At 35.5% G+C, this 20,611-nt stretch overlaps 1 protein-coding gene across 6 annotated transcripts in view; it reads right to left on the bottom strand.

Moving 5' to 3' along the window:
* Window positions 1-811: 811 nt before the first annotated feature.
* Window positions 812-20,611, bottom strand: part of TPP2 (tripeptidyl peptidase 2) — a 79,601-nt gene continuing 59,801 nt past the window's right edge. For 2 of the 6 annotated variants that reach the window (XR_013518845.1, XR_013518847.1), the window contains 6 exons: window positions 17,959-18,110; window positions 11,733-11,829; window positions 10,537-10,678; window positions 5,234-5,441; window positions 3,524-3,643; window positions 812-1,750 (listed from right to left, as the gene is read on the bottom strand). Coding sequence is in view for 4 of the 6 variants with exons in the window: in XM_008998238.5 (XP_008996486.4) it covers window positions 1,661-1,750; window positions 3,524-3,643; window positions 5,234-5,441; window positions 10,548-10,678; window positions 11,733-11,829; window positions 17,959-18,110 (798 nt within the window). In the remaining 2 variants the exon portion in view is untranslated. The remainder of the gene's footprint in view (window positions 1,751-3,523; window positions 3,644-5,233; window positions 5,442-10,536; window positions 10,679-11,732; window positions 11,830-17,958; window positions 18,111-20,611) is intronic. The other 4 variants (XM_008998238.5, XM_002742520.5, XM_035293564.3 and 1 more) reach the window with 2 other exon arrangements.

The raw sequence follows: 20,611 nt of genomic DNA, 5'->3' as shown, positions 1-20,611 counted from the left end.
ATGGCTCTGTGCCAATAAAACTTTATTTACAAAAGCAGGCAGCAGTCCAGTTTGGGTTAAAGGGCCAAACATTACTGATTCCTGCTATATGTAGTACTTACTTGAAATAGCAAAACCTGGGTATAAAACAAGGTCTGTAATTAATTACCAATCAGTCAATCAGCAGTATAACCTTGGGAAGTCATCCTACCTTTACTGAGCTTCTCCATTCTCTTACTGGACTAAATCTATACAAATGGGGATCTGTATGTTTGTATAGGTGAAAGTCCATGAATGCATGAGACAGAACATGCATGTAGCTGTTCATGGATAGAATTTGGACCCTAGATATCCCAGAAGTTGGGTACAATATGCTTATACATGTATTTATTTTTCTCATAAAGGCTCTAACAATTTCATGAGATAAAGCAAAAACAGTTATGAATGACTAGACAGGGTTACTGGTAGGCCTTTTGCAGGGGTAAATTTTAAAAGAACAAGATTAAAAAATCACACACACACACACACACACACACACAAAATTTGCCATTAGGTAAGGGATTATAACCTTTTTAGTACTACTTGTGTCTGTTTATTCGGTGGAAGAATGATGAGATGCATGTGTAGTAGCCAAAGATAGAAATAATAAAAAGTTAGATGTACACAAAAGTTAATCACACACAATAACAATTGGAAATATATTGAAATAACTGTAAGCCTATAAGAAACACTGTAAAATAGATTACCTTATATTTAACATTTTTTGTCTATGTATTTAATGTATTATTTCTGGTATAACTCCAAATTTTATTTATGAAAAATTAAGGCCAACTTTAAGAAGCTTCAATATTCACTTTTATTATTTGTAAAAAAAAAAAAAAAAAATTAAGGTACCAGAGTGCATATGGTGTACTATGATCTTGGTTTTGCACATTTATTCACGTGTTTTACATTATTTCAATTTTAATAAACATATCATATGTATCTTTACAATACCTGATAAAGATTCAGCTGTCTGGCACTTACACATGTATTCAGAGTTCATTCTGATGCTTTGCACTTCAAGAGGATGTGAAAATGACTTGCCTGTAATTACCCCAGGGTAAAGATCATTGAAGCAGTTGTGCTCCAGCAATTGCCATTCATTTGTGCTGGTTCTATTTTTTCCCCTTAACTGAATGTAAACATTTGCCAAAAAACAAAAAATCTGGAAATGAAGTTCTGTTAATTTTTAGTCCAATAAATAATTTTAGCTACATTTAATGTAGCTTTTTTAAGGCCTTCACACAATTGAAAAAAACTAAAGTTGAGTATGTTAAAACCCTGTTCATTTACAAAATAAAAAATAGAACTTTACAGGTTTGCAGTTAAAAGTTACCTTTCAAAACCTGTCATGCATGTAATAAGCTGCAACCCAACTCCAAGGCCCAGATGCTGGCAGGCAGGGCACATCCCTGTGCCAGCAATGTGAGGCATTAAGAAAACACCATGATGTCAGAGGTCTAGATTTACATGTATTAAGCCACACGTCAGTTAATTCTCTGATAAATACACATCATTTTAATAATCAGTATTGGATAGTGGATGAAAACATGCATTAGACTAAAAATGCCACAAATTGTTTTTATATCCATTCACTATAAAACTTTCTTTTTTAAAATTTAAAGTCTTGTTTCCTATTTTAGAATACACAATAATCGGGAGGATACATGATGGGGAGCCAGTTTTCAGTGAAAGATGCACAATGGGTCCATCCAAGTAACTTCATCAGCTACAACAAAATATAATATTATTTTTTAAAAAGTGACAGTTTAAAGCTTAATATTTAGAATAAATTCTGTATTAAAGATTTAATAACAATATGGTAGTAGCATATAGAACCTTCCTTCCACTAACCAACTATTACCCACCCATTGATCTTCCTGTCCAGCAACCAACTTTTCTTACTATCAAGCAACTTTCCTACCAACCAGCCAACCAATTCTTCTCATTATTATCCCTCTTTCCTATTAACCTGTCTTCTCTTCTTCCTTTCAACTTAACTTACGAATTCCTTTACTTCCTACCAACCTAACTTCCTTTCATTCATATTTTCTGAGTTAACTGTCATGTCAAACATTGGGAAAACAGTGCTGAACAAATTCACCTCTCATTTTTAGGGAAAACAAAGAATAAGCAAATTAATAAATAGATGAATAAACAAGATATTTATCAGGTGTACAGTAGAAATAATATTTGATATAATATAACTGGGGAGTCAGATGGTTAAGAGATCCTTTCTTAACCATCTGACTCCCCAGTTAGTTTATATTATATCAAACAGAGATGACACTTAAGTTGAGTTTGAATAACAAGAAGAAATCTGTGTGAAAATCTCGGAAAGACATTTCATCTGGCCGGAGCAGTTCGGGCTAAGGTCCTCTGGTAGGAAAAGGTATGGCTGTTTCTGCCAAGCAGAGATGCTGGTGTGGCAGAAGCAGAGTTTATAGGGGTAAGTATGATATGAAATAAAGCTGGAGAGGTAGGCAGGGGGCTTATGGGCCACAGGGGAGTGTTTGGATTTTATTCCAAATGTGATGGAGATTCAACAGCAGGGGTCAAAAAGCATCTTTTCCAGCTGCTGTGTAGAGAACAGGCAGCAGGGGGGCAAAGTGTAGGGTAGACAAGTTATGAAACACTCCCTAATGTGAAAGTCTGCAGAGATCACTGGCTTTACAAACCTAAGTGCTCACGGATCAGGTTCCATGTAATGAGAACCACATTAGACATATCAACACCTGGTTCCAGAAAGAGTTCTCTCAATCTAGTCAAAGATCTGAAGGAGCTAATTAAAAATATCTTACAATGTGGACTGACTGGTGAAGGTTAACAAAAAGCTCTCAGAGTAAATATGAACTATAGCTTACTCTAATTATCAAACATTTTCTACTGGTCGGTTTTACATCAAAGCATGCCTTACATATAAAGTATAATTGACCTACGCTTGCCCTTCTGGCACTACCAGACTCCCCTGCCTTCACGTATCCCTTAGGTATAAACCAATTATGCATGTACAAAGACGAGGTCAGACTAAAATAACTTCTGTAGAATTCAGTTACATTTTTTTATGACAACTAACTTGTGCAGAAAGCTCAACTATAGAAATTTTCTGCACATAATATGACATATGGTAAAATAATTTAAAAAATGCCTACCATCTCAAGTAAAGAATGAAATCAAATAGAAACTCCAAAAGGAATTGTTTCCTTCATGAAGAAAAACTGGCTTCTATTTTTACAAAATTCACAATGCATTTTGCCCTTGTTGAAAACATTTAAGGCTAATATCAGTTTTTTGGATAGCAGTGAACAGTGTTTTCAAAATGTAAATAGCATATTTACTGTCTCTCATACATTTATTCTATAGTTCACATTACTCTTATTAGTGTAGGAACTGGTCACAATAAAACAGCATTGTTGTGTCATGATCCTAATCCTTTCTACTTATCTTGTCACTATGCAATATCAAAGTGATGCTTAACAGTGACATTGTAAATACCACTTACTTGAATACAATTTTTCCAGTTTTCTTTTGTTGGTTTTTCTTCCACAAGTTTAGTTGCAAATTTAAGGCCTCTCCCATACATTTTATTTACTAATGCATGCTTATATGCAAATGTCAAAACCTATAATATAAAACATGATAAAGCTTGTTTATAAAATAATTTACATTTTAAGGCATTAGCTTTAACAATAAAATTAAGGCTTTAACAGAAGTGCAGCTTTTGAAATAAATATGGTACATCAAATACAATTTTCAAAATTATTTAAAAAGAAAATTAGTATTCCATAGATGGAACCATGTTTTTTTGGGGGAAGAAAACTAATATGAGAAATCATTAGCTGTGGAAATTCATTTAAAAATACCTCTTCATGCATAAGAAATCAGAGCTAACATAATTACAAAGATGCAAATCAGGATAGAAATACAAAAAGGTAGAGTCAGTATAAACTACCAAAATTGCAAATGAGGATAGACGTCAAAAAACAAGTATTAGATTATATAAACATGGTTTCTTTGGTACAAGGTTTTACTTATAATTATTGCATCTGTTAAATATACTTGTAGTCATTTATATATATTTTTGGTCTTCACTTTGGAATGTGGGGAATGTACCAAAGACAGTCCTATGACATTGATTTGTATTCTAAAGCCAACTAAAGTATTCAGCAATTGTTGCCATAAACACAGTAAACAGACAGGTAATAGAATGCATAGCCCCTAATATAGTAGCATTACTGCAAAAAATAGAACGATCTATAACAATTTTATTATGATGCTCATCAAGTGTTTTTCAATCTCTGTTACATTTCTCAAAGACAGAAACCAGGTTCTTATTCATCTTCATGTTTCCAGTACTAAGTAGTGTTTGGCACCCAGTAGGCCTTCAATAATTGTTCGCAATAACAGCAAGTATGGTTGGGGACCTGGCACGTACTTAATACTCATTCATCACAGCCTATGGAAGGTCGTGTAGATAAGAAACTAAGGTATCAAAATTTAGTAACTTACTTAAGGTCACATATAAAAGTGGTAGAGGCAGGAGCCAAACTCAAGACTCAAGGGGTCTAATTTCAGATTCAAATTCTTAACCTGTGCTGCAATACTGGCTCCTTCGGTTTCCCAAATATAACTGAGTACCTTCTATAAGTGTACCACTGCACTGTGCTGGCAAAATGTGAAGCACAGAAGAATTTTTTTTCCCACTTCCAGGGTTCTTGACTGCAAATTACCAGTGAATCCTGAGAACAAGCGCTTGTCTACTAAAGCCAAAGGATGGTCTGTGATAAGTGAGGGGATCCTACTGACTCCATTGACTTTCTTTATTTCCACAGGAAAAGAAGATTCATGAGTCTTGAGGAAAATAAGCAACATCTAACCTAACCAGTATGCCCCCTCAACCTGCCCCCAATCTCCCACCACCAACGAACTGGCACATAAATAGAGATGAGTAGGCCTGAAGACGTTTTCTAGGAGACTTGCTTAATTTAGCGACATACATAACTGGTTTAAATAAAAACTGACTACAACATTCTCAAACCGGTTTTTAACAAAGGTGAGACAAACATGAAGTACTAGGCTACACATGACGTCATATTCAGAGCTCAGCTTAGCTTCCCTCCCTTTATCTTCACCTTTTAACCAGCAATGGGCACAAGAGCGGTCTGTGAGGTAACCCCAAAAACTCTGCTGAAACAAGAAGCAGAAAGGTTACCTTATTGTCAAAAAGATCGGTCCATTTTGTAGTTTCCCAAAATGTTTCTGCCAGAGAATCCAAAGGACTTTCTCCCTCCTCCTCCTTTCCTTCTGCATCAGTGGAAACGGCTCCATCTTGAGCCTGGGTGTGAAGAAGATGGTCTGCCAGGGCACAACCTTTCCTACAAAGGGCATCTACGAGGGTGGATTTTTGTTTGTCCATGTCACTGTACAGAAAATTTAAAAATATTTCAGATATCAGTAAAATGTCTTTAAAGGTACCGTCTTATCTGAACTTAAATTCATGTCTTCTTTTGCCTAAGATTTATAATGCAGAAATACTGTATATTCAGGTGCATGTTTGTATTGCACATCAAATCAGATGCCTTATTAAGAACATCAAATGAGCTGCTATATTACACAGATAGATTAAATGAGTTAGGGGAGCAGCACCTTGTTGAAACGGAATGCCAGAAGCAGCAGACTTGAAAGATTAATTACTATTCTGAATTCTGTTAGCTATATAACTCTTCATCAGGCCAATATCTTTTGAGTTTTTAGATTTCTTATAAATAGCAATTACTATACATTTGTCTATGTGTATACACAGATTATGTCTTAAAACTTTCATTCATGGCTAGAGAAAACAAATATAATGCTCTGAATGTGCCAGCAACTGTCTTAGCATTTTAACATATTAATTCATTCACATTTGAAACAATTCCGAGTGAGATACTATTAATTACCACCATGTTGCAAAGGAGGAAAACTGAGGCCCAAAGACATTATGCAATTTGTTCAAGTTCCTCCAGTTAGGAAGTGGCAGATCCAGGCTTCTAAGCTTAGCAGTGGGGATCTGTAATCTGTGCTCTTAATCGCTATGGCACACTACCTTGATCCAGGGCAGCCATCTTTGTTTTCTTCAATGCATTCCAAGTGCCTAGGACAACGCCTGGCACAGAATGGACACTCAATAAATCATTGCTGAATGAAATATAACAACCACCTACATACACTCCAGGGAACAGTGTGAGTCTCCAGAATGTGTGCTTATTTGAGGCATTCTGTCCAACTCATGTCAGATACATGTGAAAACAATGAGGACTAAAAGTATTGAGAAAATGATGATGAGGCATTTAGCTGTGGAACAAACTAACAGTAAGAGTGACTCTGAAAGACTCAGAGTAAAATGTGTAGCATGTGTAATCTGCCGGGACTATACCACCAATAAGGATCATCAGTAGCAGAGACAGCCATCAACCCAACAACCTGAGGGCTCAAGGGCTCACCCACACTAATCCTGTGCACCAAGCAGTCCTGTTAATTTAAGAGGCCGCATGACAGGGAATATGAAGGCTAAGTACCATGGAAAATGCTGCTGCGGAAACGTTGCCCAAGACTAGGGTATTCTCAGAGGTTCAAAGCCCATTTTATCCAGTACCTTGAAAGTGAGCAGGGAGGCAAAGTGGGTAGCAGAGCTGCTGAGAAACTCCTTCACATCCGCACAGTTCATCAAAGAGGGCAGTTTACATTTGCAATGTAAATGAAACTATGCTTAAAAGATGCCTCAGTGCTTCTCAGCACAGTTTCAAAGCTTAAAGAACCAACTTTCACTCCTTTTTTGTGGAGATGTGTCTGGATACTGCTTGTTTACTTTGGACTTAAGAAAAGGATTTATGAGTAGCCTTTAGGAACTTCTAAGCTGTGGGGCATCTGCATGGCTTGTCATTGCCTGAGCCACCCTCCTTCCTCCTCCTCTTAGACGCTAGGCGCTATCCTTAAATGTCTTCTAGGCAGTCCTTTACTTATGCCTTCCAACAACCCTAGGTGTCAGACACAACTACTATCCTGATTTTGTGAGGGAGAAAGGGGGCTTAGAACAGAAATGGTTGATAAAGCAGGTTTCCATACCCAGGCCAATGCCGATTGATGGGTCCTGGCTGCTCAGGGAAGAGCTGGAATGATGCAGAAATCAGGGGCGACACAGGTAATCTTCATTTGTCAGACCTGGGTTAAATTAGCTGTATAATCCTCTTTGTATTTTAGCATCCTCTGATCACATATCTAAATTTTACATACCTGGAGTATTCCTTTCTGTTCCTTAGGCTTTGTACTGACTGGCTCAGGTTGAATACTTTTTTTTTTTTTTTTTTTTGAGACAGAGTTTCACTCTTGATGCCCAGGCTGGAGTGCAATGGCACAATCTTGGCTCACTGCAACCTCTGCCTCCCAGGTTAAAGTGACTCTTGTGCCTCAGCCTCATGAGTAGCTGAGATTACAGGAGTGCACCACCAGGCCTTGCTAATTTTTGTATTTTTGGTACAGATAGCGTTTCACTATATGGGCCAGGCTGGTCTCTAACTCCTGACCTCAGGTGATCTGCCTGCCTTGGCCTCTGCAAGTGCTGGGATTACAGGTGTGAGACGCAGTGACCGACCTGAATACCTTTTTAACACATGAGGCTTTTTCCACTCAGAAGAAAGTCAGTTTTTCTTTCTACAGACTTTTACAATTTGAAATATCTATTTAAAAATGTTTGTATTTCATATCTCTTAATCACTTCCTATGTGGCAATTTCATCTTCTATATTAGATGGTAAGTCTCCTAAGAGTAGAGACTATCTCATTCTTTTTTTTGATACAGAGTCTCACTCTATTCACCAGGCTGTAGTGCAATGGCGCGATCTCGGCTCACTGCAACCTCCGCTTTCCCAGTTCAAGCAATTCTCTCGCCTCAGTCTCCTGAGTAGCTGGGACTACAGGCATCTGCCAACATGCCCGGCTAACTTTTGTATTTTTACTGGTTTTCACCATATCGGCCAGGCTGATCTTTAACTCCTGACCTTGTGATCTACCCTGCTCGGCCTCCCAAAGTGCTGCGATTACAGGTGTGAGCCACCGGGCCCAGCTTATCTCATTCATTTTTTAAGTCCCAGTCAGTGATGCCTTACATAAAGTATTTGCTCAATAAACACCTTGAAATCCAATCTAGTTAGGTATCCATTAAGATAACAGCTACGTTTTAGGAAGCAATTTAACTTGAATCAGTATTCTAATGTCTACATAAGTGTAGTTTAAATTTAACTAAAACATGACATTAACAAAAAGCTGACATCATTTTTAAGACTAGAAAATGGCTACCTTACAATTTTTGATGTGACTTAAAATCAGTTTTGCATGGAAATGAGAAATGAATGCTTAAGTTGGCTGCTACCTGCCCGTAGATGACATCTGCAAGAAACATTAAATATTTCCTGAGGGCACCTGTATAATATTTCAAGTCGGAATATAGTCTTCTGTCCAAACACAAGCTGGTCAAGGCCTGTTTCAGCCAAAGCAAAGGCCTGGAGAAAAAGTCTTTAATTACGAGGATAGACAAGTTGACCGAGTGTTGCTGAAAACTCAAAGCAGCTCCACTCTTAGCATTTTTACAGAGTTTTCTTCTTCCTAGTTTTACCTCAGTTTATTTCCAGTAGCCATGATAGTCAGTGTCCAGTAATCTCCAAAGAGCAGACATTTTTTAAAAAAAAGAGATTAAAAACAGTGAGAAAAAAAGATCAAAAAGAAAACAAAACTAATATTGTGTTAGTTTATGGCTCCCTGTAATCTAAGATTGAGTTTCCTCTGTGAATGGTTAAATTGGGAAAACACAGACCTTAGTATTTAGTGAAATTTCAAAATGAGCCACATGTGTTATTTCATGTAACACCTGAGTTTGAGAAAACATATTATTTTCACACAGTATAAAAAATAAATGCTAGAAAGCATAGGGGATAGTTAATGTCAGCTGCTGCAGAGAGTTCAAGAAGACTCAAAACGGGCCATTCGTTTTAGCAACTGGTTTTCACTGGTGATCTGCGGAAGACAGTTTTAAAGTGACAAGGCCAGACTCCTCTTGTAATAAGATTAACCGTGATCACCCTGAGACAGAAAGGAACACAATGAGGATGGGTGGGAGGCCGACGAAGCTCCTTTTTCTGTGAGATAATGAGTTATGTTAACCTTTACAGAGAAAAGAAAGGGCACAGGCTGTGGAGGCAGATCCTGATTTGACTATGAGCTTTCCCACTTCCCAGCAGTGGCACCTGAGCCAAGTCAGCTAACCTCTCTGAACTCCAGTTTTCTCTTCCTTTAAAAGCGGGATACAAACACCCCTGCTTTTCATGTTGTTTGGAAGACTAAATTTAAATAAGACAACGTATTTAAAGTGTCCTCAATAGTCCCTTGTACATAATCAGCACTTAATAAATGGTAACCATATTTTCTATTAGTATTAACGACAACAACAAAACGGCAATGTTTTGAGATTATTCTTTTGAAAAATATGTAAAGGTACTAACAGTGGCCAACAAACCAATTTTAAATGCGTTCTATCCCACTTGACAATTATTGCTTGTAAGAGTCATAAGCTCGCATAGTATGAATATAAATGATGTAATGGAGCAAGAATTCTAGCAGTTCGGAATCCAAATGTTATGTAGAAAAAAATACTGAGACTCATAATTTTTTAAGAAAAATTATAGTATTTTCAGGCAGCCTGAACAGTTTTGGTTATTTGAAATAATAACCACAAAAGAATCAGGATATTTCTACCCTTGTAAGTTAATGATCTCCTAAGGTGAAAATAAACAGAAGTGATAAATAAGTAACTGATATTGGGAGAGCTCCCATGAGGTTGGTTTAAGAGTTCATGGAAGGGTGAAAGTGACCAAATGGCAGCTTGGTTCAGTCACTGGACCATTATACCAACCTATGGAAATCACACTCCTACATGGAAAGAACCAAACCAACCGCTCATAAACCCGGGGAAGCTTCTCTATTTACATATAGCGTTAGGTTTTACAAAGGCCAAACTATAAATTCTCTCCTCGCATTCTCTCCAAGTAATTCTATAAAGCCAGTTTCATAAAAGTTGCCAGATAGTTTTAACCTAATTTTATTTTTTATCGTATATTTCAATACAAACCAAATACTAGGTTTTTCATGTTACTGGACAATAAGGTTTTAAAATTAATTTTATAGAGAGTTAATTTTTGTCTTTCTGATATGGTCCAATTCACATAAACCCTCAAGTAGCTGGACTCCTTGATCACAGCTATTCAAATCCCTCCACCTTGACAGCACTTCACGGTACAGAAGGCAGACTACTTTTCTTGGGCTTAGTCTTAAAAAGATTGGACAAAATTCTTTTAAAATTTCTAAGGAGGGAGCATCCAAACAGTGACAATGCCCATTATAAGGATATAACCAAACATCAGAGAAGCAGTATCCCTACTTTATAAACAAGTTAACTAAGAAATGAGATGCAAGAAGGATTATTTACTGGCTAGGTACTTTTTTATAGTAGCTGCATCAGGCCTGGGATCCGTCTTCATTGCAATATAAACTGCTAGGGCTGTTTGATCTATATGAGAAATAACAGCATTTGCCGCATCAACAATTTCATTAAGTCTTTTCATTCGTTCCTGGAGAGGAAAAAAGAAATAATAAAAATAGGTAGTCAATCAGTACGAATGCAATTTCATTTCTGCTGTCTCAACCATGAGAGCTACAACTGGAATATGTGTGATCTATGTAACTGACTTGTAGCCCAGGGGCTCAGTGCTATCTCCTATTATGATTTTTCTAAATGCTGCTATCTCCATAAAACTTAAGATCAGATACAGAATAAAAATACCTTATTTACATGCCCTGCTGGATGTACCAGGGTGAGAGTAAGCAAAATATAAAGTTCATAAAAATGTAGAGTTTTTTTTTTTTAAACAAAGGCAACTCCTTTTCTATATTTCTTAAGATTTCAGAATTCTTATTGACTATTATTACTCTAGCTGCACACTACCTGAAAACAGAAGTTAGGAAAAAAAAAAAGCCCTAGCTGATGAAATCAGTTGTGATTCATCGTGAAAAACACAAAGATGAGAGTAAACATTGTAATCTACAGAGTCTAACTGTGATTACCATGATGTTCTCAACAATTTGCTAATTTGCTTCTCTCTTGTTAAAGTCTTTTAAGAAATCTCCTTTAAACACCCTCTAGTTCACTCTACACCCTTGATTTTTAACTGATTAGGTTAGCACCTTCCTACTGCTACAATTACTATTGAGAACTGGTTCATCTCATGACAGATTAGAACTATGGCCAATTCTCACAAATGAGAATCATTAAGAAAGTTAATACAAAGAAATTATTTTAGTGAAGGTGTTTAGATTTCCAACTGGCCAGGACTATGACATTCTGCTCCTTGCCCTTTAGGTTAAGGTCCTGAAAGCAATCCTTAGGGTATCTTCTCTGTTACTAATCTCACTGACCAAGCATGAGCAAGAATTCTAAACTAAACTCACAGTAGTGGCCAGGTCTTACAATAACCTCCATGAAAACAGCTTAATACAACATTCAATTTGCAAAAACATGTTTTAGTTAGCAAGAACAGAAGAGAAAGATAATAATGCACTTTTCCTCAAAACACAAACCTTATCTAATTACAAACAAAATAAGATATATTAGAATGAACGTCTAACCTTTTCAGCATCCAACTGATGAAGTCGTGCAACATATAGAGGAAGATAATTAGGATATGTTTCTTTCAATTCATTATATATGTCACTAGAATCCAACCTATGTATGTGAGAAGAGAAACATTTACTTTTTTTTCTTTTAAAAAGCGTATCTCTGTCTTCCCTATTATTTAACATTGTTTGGAAGTTTACGTCAATAAAATAAGTCATTAATTTGAAATACAAGTGTAGTCGTTGGCAAGAATCATTATTGGCAGGTAGTGTAAACACTTACCTAGAAAACAAAAATAAATCAAACTGAAAATTATTTCAATTAAGAGTTCAATAAGATACCCAAATAAAAATATGTGTCAATAGCTTTCTTACATACCAGCTATTAGATTTATTTAAAAGAAAAGCACATTCACAAATACCTGAAAAGATTAAAAGATTTAAAAATGTCTAAGATCTATTAAACTTTTCTGAAAATTATTTAAAAAAAAATGTAAACTTTTCTGAAAATTCTAAAGTCTTGAATAAATAAAGAGTTACTCTATGTTCCCAGATGGGGAAGCTGCATAAAATTCTCAATTCTTTCTGATTATATGTATCAGGATAAAAACAAATTAACATACAAATGGTAAGTAGCACCAGAGGCAGGTAACTTAAAGTCACTTAATATATTAACAAAGCCTCACAGTACTATAAAAATAAGGCTGACTGGGATTTTGATACTATAACTTTCTGTGAAAATAAATTTAACTTGTAGACAACAAAATTTATACTAATTCTTAGGACAATAAAAAAAATTAAGTCCTGTTTTTCCTCTTTTCCCTCTCTAAAAATTATACAAGGGCAAAATCAACACTTTGATTTTACATATTAAACTACTGCACCTTAATTATAAAGAAGGTTTTTTTCTTTTCCAAAAAAATATTCTAAGCTTTTTTTTAAGTTCTGCAAGAGAACGCTAATAATTTTTTTTTGCTGTTTTCTTCTAAAACACCTAATGAGTAAGCGACCTTTTCAATTTTTTCTCCTTCATGTTTCGGAATAGTCTAACCACATTTGTTATGGCTTTTGAATAATTTGTTTAGTTCTTTAGCTTTATTTACATCAATTTCTTTAAAATTTGCATGTTTTACAAGGATGTGCAATTTCACCTTTTAAAAACACATATTCCACATACCTACGATTTACCCATTTTAAGTGTAAATTTCATGGTTTTTAGCATAGTAACAGATATATGCAACTATCAAAAGTCAACTTTAAAACATTTTCTTCAACACAAAAAGAAACCCCATACCCTTTAGCACTCAGATCTCCCCAGCCTCCCCAGCACTAAGCAACCACTACTCTACTTTCTGTCTCTAGATTTCCTCATTCTGGACATTTAATATAATCATATAATACATGGTCTTTTTGTGACTGGCTACTTCCACTCGGCATACTATTTTCAAGGTTCATTCTTGTTGGAGCAGTAATCCTATTCATGGCTGAAGAGGAGTCCCCTGTATGGATACACCACATTTTGTTTGTCCAATCATCAGTTGATGGACATTCCACCTTTTGGACATTATAAATAATGCTGCTATAAACTGTCATGACATGTTCTTGTGTGAATACAGCAGTCAGAATGTTCGTCTGTATCATTTTTGTATTCTTATCATCAATGACTGAGGATTCTGCTTTGTCCACATATTTGCCAAAACTCATCATCTGACTTTGTGATTCTAGCCATCCCAGTAAGTATGAAGTTACATTTCATTTGATGTACATTTCCCTGAAGACTAATGATTTTGAGCATTTTTTCATGTACTTACAGGTCATTTGTATATCTTTATAGAAGTATCTATTCAGATTCTTTACCCATTTAAAAAATTGGGTCATTTGCCTTTGTATTATGAAACTGTAGGAATTATTTATATATTCTGGGGATTGGGTGTGGTGGTAGCTCATGCCTGTAATCCCAACACTATGGGAAGCTGAAGCAGGAGGATTACTTGAGGCCAGGAGTTCTAGACTAGCCTGTGCAACATAGTGAGATCCTATTTCTTAAAAAAATTAGCTGACCACGGTGGCATGTACTTGTAGTCCTAGCTACTTGGGAGGCTGAAGTGGGAGGATCCCTTGAGCCCAGAGGTTTGAGGCTGCAGTGAGCTATGATCATGCCACTGCAGTCCAGCCTGGGTGGTGGAGTGAGAGACCCTGTTTGAAAAAAAAATAAGTTAAGAGTTCTTTATATATTCTGCAAACAACCTCCTTGAAAATATGTAATTTGACAATAGGCTGCTCTTTTCACTTTCTTGATGCTATGCTTCAAAGTACAAAAGTTTTTAACCTTTATGAAATCCAAATTATCTATTTTCTTCTTATGTTACTTGTGCTTTTGGTATCTTTAAAAATCATTTGCCCAATGACAGGTCATGAAAGTTTACCACTATAACCTCATTAAGGAGTTTTGCAAATTAAGCTCTTTGATACATTTTGAGTTAACTTGTATATATGATGTGAGGCAAGGGTCCGACTTCATTCTTCTTCCATATGGCCATCCAGTCCCAGTCGCAGCACCTTTTCCTGAAAATACTATCCTTTCCTCATTAAATGGTCTTTGCATCAGCACCCTTGCCAAAAATGAAAATTAGCTACCATAGACACATGGTTTTATTTCTGGACTCTTAATTCTATTCCATTGATCTATATGTGTCTTATCCTTCTGCCAGTATAACACTGCCTTGTTTACTGTTGCTTTGTATTTAAGTTTTGGAATCAGGAAGTGTGAGCCCAACTTTGTTCTTCATTTTCAAGACTGGCTATTCTGAGTCTCATGCAATTACATATAACTTTTAGAATCAGTTTGTTAATTTCTACAAGAAGTCTTCAAGGATTCTGATGGGGATTCAATGCAATTGTTTGATCAATATGAAGAATACTGTAATGATATTAGGTCTTCTAGTCCACAGACATGGAATACCTTTTCCATTTACTCAGGTCTTTTTAACTTCTTTCAACAATGTTTTGTAGTTTTGATGTATTAAGTTTTACATCTCTTTCGTTAAACATATTCCTACAATTTTTTTTCACTGTTATTGTAAATGGAATTCTCTTAATTTCCTGTTAACTTTAAATTATTGATATATTTTTGACTTATGTCTTCGATTTGACTTTTTATTGTTGACGTATTCTGTCTTTTTTGTTCCTCTATTCCTCCTTTACTGCTTTCTTTTATATTAAGTAAATATTTTTAATGAGCGCTTAAATTTATTTAATGTTTTTCAACTTCAGTTTGTTTAGCGGTTGCTCTAAGGCTTACTTTATACATCAATCAGGTTCAGATTTTTCCTAGCTTAATTTCAGTGAGATATAGAAATGTTAACCCGTTACAGCTCTATTCTCTTCTCCTCCCTTTTGTCATATTATTATTCTCGTATTTATTACTGTTATACATCATTTAACTGTTACAACAATTATTTTACCATCTGCAGTCATTTCTTTAGCCCAATACAGTTTTGCTCCTTTGTGCTATTAGCAAATATGTATTACATTTAAATATTATATAGGCCTAATACATACACAGTATTTATAGAACTGTTTTTAAATTAGTTAACAGAAAAAAATGAGAACTTTATGCTGTCTTTTATAATTCCATAATAATTAACTTTACCAGTGTTTCTTTCCCCATTTTCACCACTGTGGATTCAAACTACTGCCTGAGGTCACCTGCTTTCAGGTTTAAGAACCTCTTTTAGTATTTCTTATAAGGTGGGTTTGCTAGCAACAAATTCTATTTTTGTTAATCTGGGAATTTTTTATTTCATTTTCATTTTTAAAGGATAGTTTTGCTGGATATAGGATTATTGGTTAAGATTTTTGAGCACTGTGAATATATTACCCCACTGCTTTCTGACTTGTACTGTTTCTGCTCAGAAGTCAGTTGTTAAACTTTCTAGTGTTTCCTTGTAAGTGATGAGGCGTTTTTGTCTTGCTCCTTTCAAGATCTTCTCATCTTTGATCTTCAGTATTTTTAACATGCTATGTCTGCTTGTGGATTTCTTTGCATTTATTTTACTTGGCATTCACAGGGTTCCCTGGATAGGTAGGTTAATGTCTTTCAATAAATACAGCGTGTTTCCAGCCATGATTTCACTAAATATATTTTTGCTTTCTCTCTGCTCTCCGGGTACTCCTGCTCCATGGATTTTGGTGCATTAATAGTGTCCCACATTTCTCTCTGTTCATTGTTTTCATTCCTTTTATTCCCCACTGTTTTTGAGAGAGGTCTCAGGCACATGAACTTCTATTCTACATCTTCCATTGCAAAAGAAGTCAATTCCTTCAGGAAGAAATTAGGAGCTATCAGTTTTATGAACTCCTTAGGCCCCACTGGCAAAATTGCTAAGCCCAAGCTCTGGAACAGAGGGTGGAAGAATGGCATGTTTTACTTTGAGTGACACCCACACTTTAGGAGCTTAGCACTCTCCTATGGTCTTCTCAGCTTGTCTCGTGTGATGTGAAACCACAGGCTCCTGGGCATTGGGGCCCCAGTGTTTCCAAGAGTACTTTATAAGTAAGGGTTTATCAGAAGGGAGTCCCCACCTTTTGACAGCACTCAGCTGGAAGTGAGCCTCCACAACTGGCAGTGGGGCAGCATGAGAAATGATGACGTTCTGCTCCTCCCAGGAGGAAAGCCTTCCTCCCCCATGAGCTGGAACTTGTGAAGGCAAGATCTGAAGTTTTTGGCTCACTGAACTGGGAAGGAAAAGGGAGGCAGTGGTCTTGTTTCAAATATCACAGACTCTTGCTTTTCTTACCCAATTTTTGTAGGCAGTTTCGAATAAATGTTTCTTCATTTGCTGTATGTCCTTTGGACCATTTCCAGAGGCTTTTAAAAGTTGTTTTTATTAAAAAAAATTGTTTTCACTAGTTTTACTGGGGACCAGCATCATGTGTCTCTTCAGGCTGTCATGCCAGAAGACAATTTCTACAGTTTCACTTTTGAAGAATTTATATTGTACTGTCAACTGTTTACAACATCCTAACATCAGACAGAGACAGACCTGAAGACTTTGACTTCTAACGGAGATACAACTTAGTTTTAAGTAAGAAAGGTATATTTGCATGTAAACTGACATTACAATGGTTCAATCTTTAGGAAATATTTTCACATCATGATGACTTCTATTTCCTTTAAAACCATATAACTGCAAAGAAGCATACATAATCAGCTAAAGAGGACTCCCACAGAACATCAGCAGTAAAATAAATATTGCCTAACAGATGGAAAAAGCAACTGACTTGACTATATAGAATAAATTTCAAGTAAAAAGTAAGCCCAAAGTCAGAGTAAGCTAGAGTAAAATCTGTGGCAAGTACAGAAAAGCATTAATATCTTTTATATAAAAAGTTTTAATTAATAAGAAGCATCTAATGTCTGAATAGAAAAAAAGGTGAAGAATATGCTCGATTGCCAGAAGATATAATAATAATGAATGATAACATATAAAAAGCTCTCCTTTAATAATAACTAGAGATGTAATTGAAGACAGCAATAATGGTCGGTTTTTGCATTGTGTAGTAGCATACATACATGGCTAGATGAAGTGTAAATTATTATACTCATCCCAGAAAGCAATTTGGTAAAACACAGCAAGGTGATTTTTACTTTTAAGATGCAATATGATGGAAATTTTTTAAAAATCACCTTTATGTAAAAAAGGTTTATCACAGCATCATGAAGAAAACCTATAAACATATATATGTAAAATAAAATGTTTAAATAGATTATACTGCATCCATAGAACCATATAAACACAGACATTAAACATGGATTTTATAGGGCTGTTAAATAATAAACAAGTAACTGAAAATGAAAACTAATTTTATTCACACTACTACATGTACAAACACAGAGGAAAAAAATAATATGAGGACAATGACTATTTTTGGACTGTGGAGCAAAGTGATTTGTTTTTTCATACTTTCCAATACAATTATCTTCCAAGAACAAATAAGAGCAATTAAAATAAAAATTAAAACATTTAATCACAAAATTATAAATTTACAATTTATATAAATTACACATTTATATAAATAGAGGAAAATTTAAAAGCATCTATAATTTACCTGTTATCCTACCTATAATCCTGCTGTTAACATTTTTACGTATAATCTATATATACGTACACAATACTGTTATAGTTGGGAAAATAGAACTAAACATTTAAAGAATTAAAATATACTTAAAACCTACTTTGTCATCCACTGAATTTTAAGATCTCGTAATGCTTCAGTAAACTCTTCTTTTAAATCTTTCTCTTTTTCTAAATCTTTTTCTTTATCTTTGTTGCCATTCTTAGTCTTTGTTGGTGGAGATATTAGGTAGTAATGAACAGGGATTACATCCTACAAATTTGGAGAGAGATTCTTAGGTTAACATGCTTAATTTTACATACATCAAAATCATCAATAGCTGCATCTCATGTAACATGAGCTGCACCTGAGTTGTACTACACTCTATTCTAGATTCTAAGGGTCACAATACATCAAAAATTCTAATCTCTGATCACAGTAAGTTTCTCACAAACTGATGCTGAGTACTGACACTTCACATACCACCTTTAGAGATAAGAACACACCTTTTCTCCATTTGAGTGTATTTGGCATTCTTGGCTTTACTTGGCAGACTGATGACAAAAGTACACTGACCTTTCACATTTTAAATCTGAGAAGGGAAGGAATAAAGTTCAAACTAAGAAAAGATCCTCTTTCTAAGTAAATTTAAGGGGACATTTACCCCTTCGTTCAACCAACAGGACTTACTGAGTTCCCGTGATGTGCCAGGTAATGCTCGAATAGGTAAAGAACAAACCAGAGGCTGACATTTGATAGGAAGAAAACGAAACAGAATAAAAGGATAGAGTGACAGTCAGGTAACGAGGGGGAGCTGATGTACACAAAGTGGTTACAGAAAGTCACTCTAAAGAGGTAATATCTGATGCAAACAACCCTAGATGAACAAGATGAGCACATGCAAAGACCTGAGCTTGATATAAAGCAAGCACAGCTGTATCTTCCGAGAAGGTGGGCAGCAGCCAACTTAAGCATGGTTTGTTAGAATATAGTTTTAAAAAGTAAAGAAAAAATTCTCTCTCTCTCTATGTATTCTATGTGCACTAAGAAGCATACCAGAAGAGTTTTATGAAAGATTGTGCCATTAAAGACTTCTGCTTTTTTTGTAATGACTCTAGATCCTGTATGGATTGAAATTTTGGTTTTTTTTTTTTTAAAGAAAGAAAGAGAAAGAGAAAGGGGGAGAGAGAACAGGAGTCTTGCTCTATTGCCCAGGCTGGAATTCATCTAAAAATAGGTATTAAAAACCTCTTTTATGCCGATACCTGTGCTTAACAGCGGAGAAAGGAAGGAATGAGGGACGAAAATAACAAACAAACAGCCATCCAATATTTCATTTAAGTCTGTGAAATGCTGTGCAAATGCTGAAGTGTGATTTACTTCCAATTATGTGGTCACTTTCAAAATGAGTGTAATGTGATACTGAGAAAAATGTATGTTCTGTGGACCTGGGGTGAAGAATTCTATAAATGCTCGCTGAGTTTACTTGTTCCAGGTCTGAGTTCGAATCATAGATGACCCTGTTAATTTTCTATCTCATTGATCTGTCGAATATTAATAATGTGGTGTCAAAGTCTCCTGCTATTATTGTGTGGGAATCCAAGTCTCTTTATAAGTCATTAAAAACCTGTCTTATGTATCTGGGTGTTCCTATATTGGGTGCATATATATTTATGATCATTGACTCCTGTTGTTGCATTGATCCTTTTACCATTATATAATGTCCTTCTTTGTTTCTTTTAGTCTTTGTTACTATTAAAGCCTATTTTGTCAGAGACAAAATTTACAACTCCTGTTTTTTTTTTTTTGCTCTCCATTTGATTGGTAAGTCTTCCACCAACCCTTTGTTCTGAGTCTTTGTGTGTCCTTGCTTATGAGATGGATCTGGATATAGCGAACTGATGGGTTTTGACTTTTTATTCAATTTGCCTGTCTGTGTCTTTGATTGGGGCATTTAATCCATTTAATTTAGGATTAATATCGATATTTGTGAGTTTAATATTGTCATTTAATGCTGGCTGGCTATTATGCCCATTAGTTGATATAGATTCTTCATTATGGAGATACTCTTTACCTTTTGGTAAGTTTTTGGGATGACTGATACTGGTTGTTCCTTTCTGTGTATAGTGCTTCTTTCAGAAGCTCTTGTAAAGCAGGTTTGGTGGTGATGAAATCTCTGAGTGCTTGCTTGTTTGTGAAAAATTTTATCTTTCCTTCATTTATAAAGCTTAATTTGGCTGGATATGAGATTCTGGGTTGAAAATTCTTTTCTTTGAGGATATTGAATATTGACCCCTACTCTCTCCTGGTTTGTAATGTTTCAGCTGAGAGATCTGCTGTAAGTCTGATAGGCTTCCCTTTATGGGTAACCTGACCTTTCTCTCTAGCTGTCCTTAGAATTTTCTCCTTTATTTCAACCCTGGTGAATCTAACGATTATGTGTCTTGGGGTTGCTCTACTTGAGGAGTATCTTTGTGGTGTTCTCTGTATTACCTGGAGTTGAGTATTGTCCTGCGTTACTAGGTTAGGAAAGTTTTCCCGAATAATATCCTGAAGAATATTTTCCAGCTTGAATTCATTCTCTTTATGACATTCAGGTACACCTATCAAACATAAATTAGGTCTTTTCACATAGTCCCATATTTCTTGGAGACTTTGCTCATTCCTTTTACTCTTTCTTCTCTCATCTTGTCTTCTTGTTTCGTTTCATTAAGTTGGTCTTTGACCTCTGATATCCTTTCTTCTGCTTGATCAATTTGACTGTTAAAACCTGT

This window comes from Callithrix jacchus, chromosome 1, assembly GCF_049354715.1.
Source record: "Callithrix jacchus isolate 240 chromosome 1, calJac240_pri, whole genome shotgun sequence".
NCBI lineage: Eukaryota > Metazoa > Chordata > Mammalia > Primates > Cebidae > Callithrix > Callithrix jacchus.
This window is presented reverse-complemented; position numbering and strand designations above follow the sequence as displayed.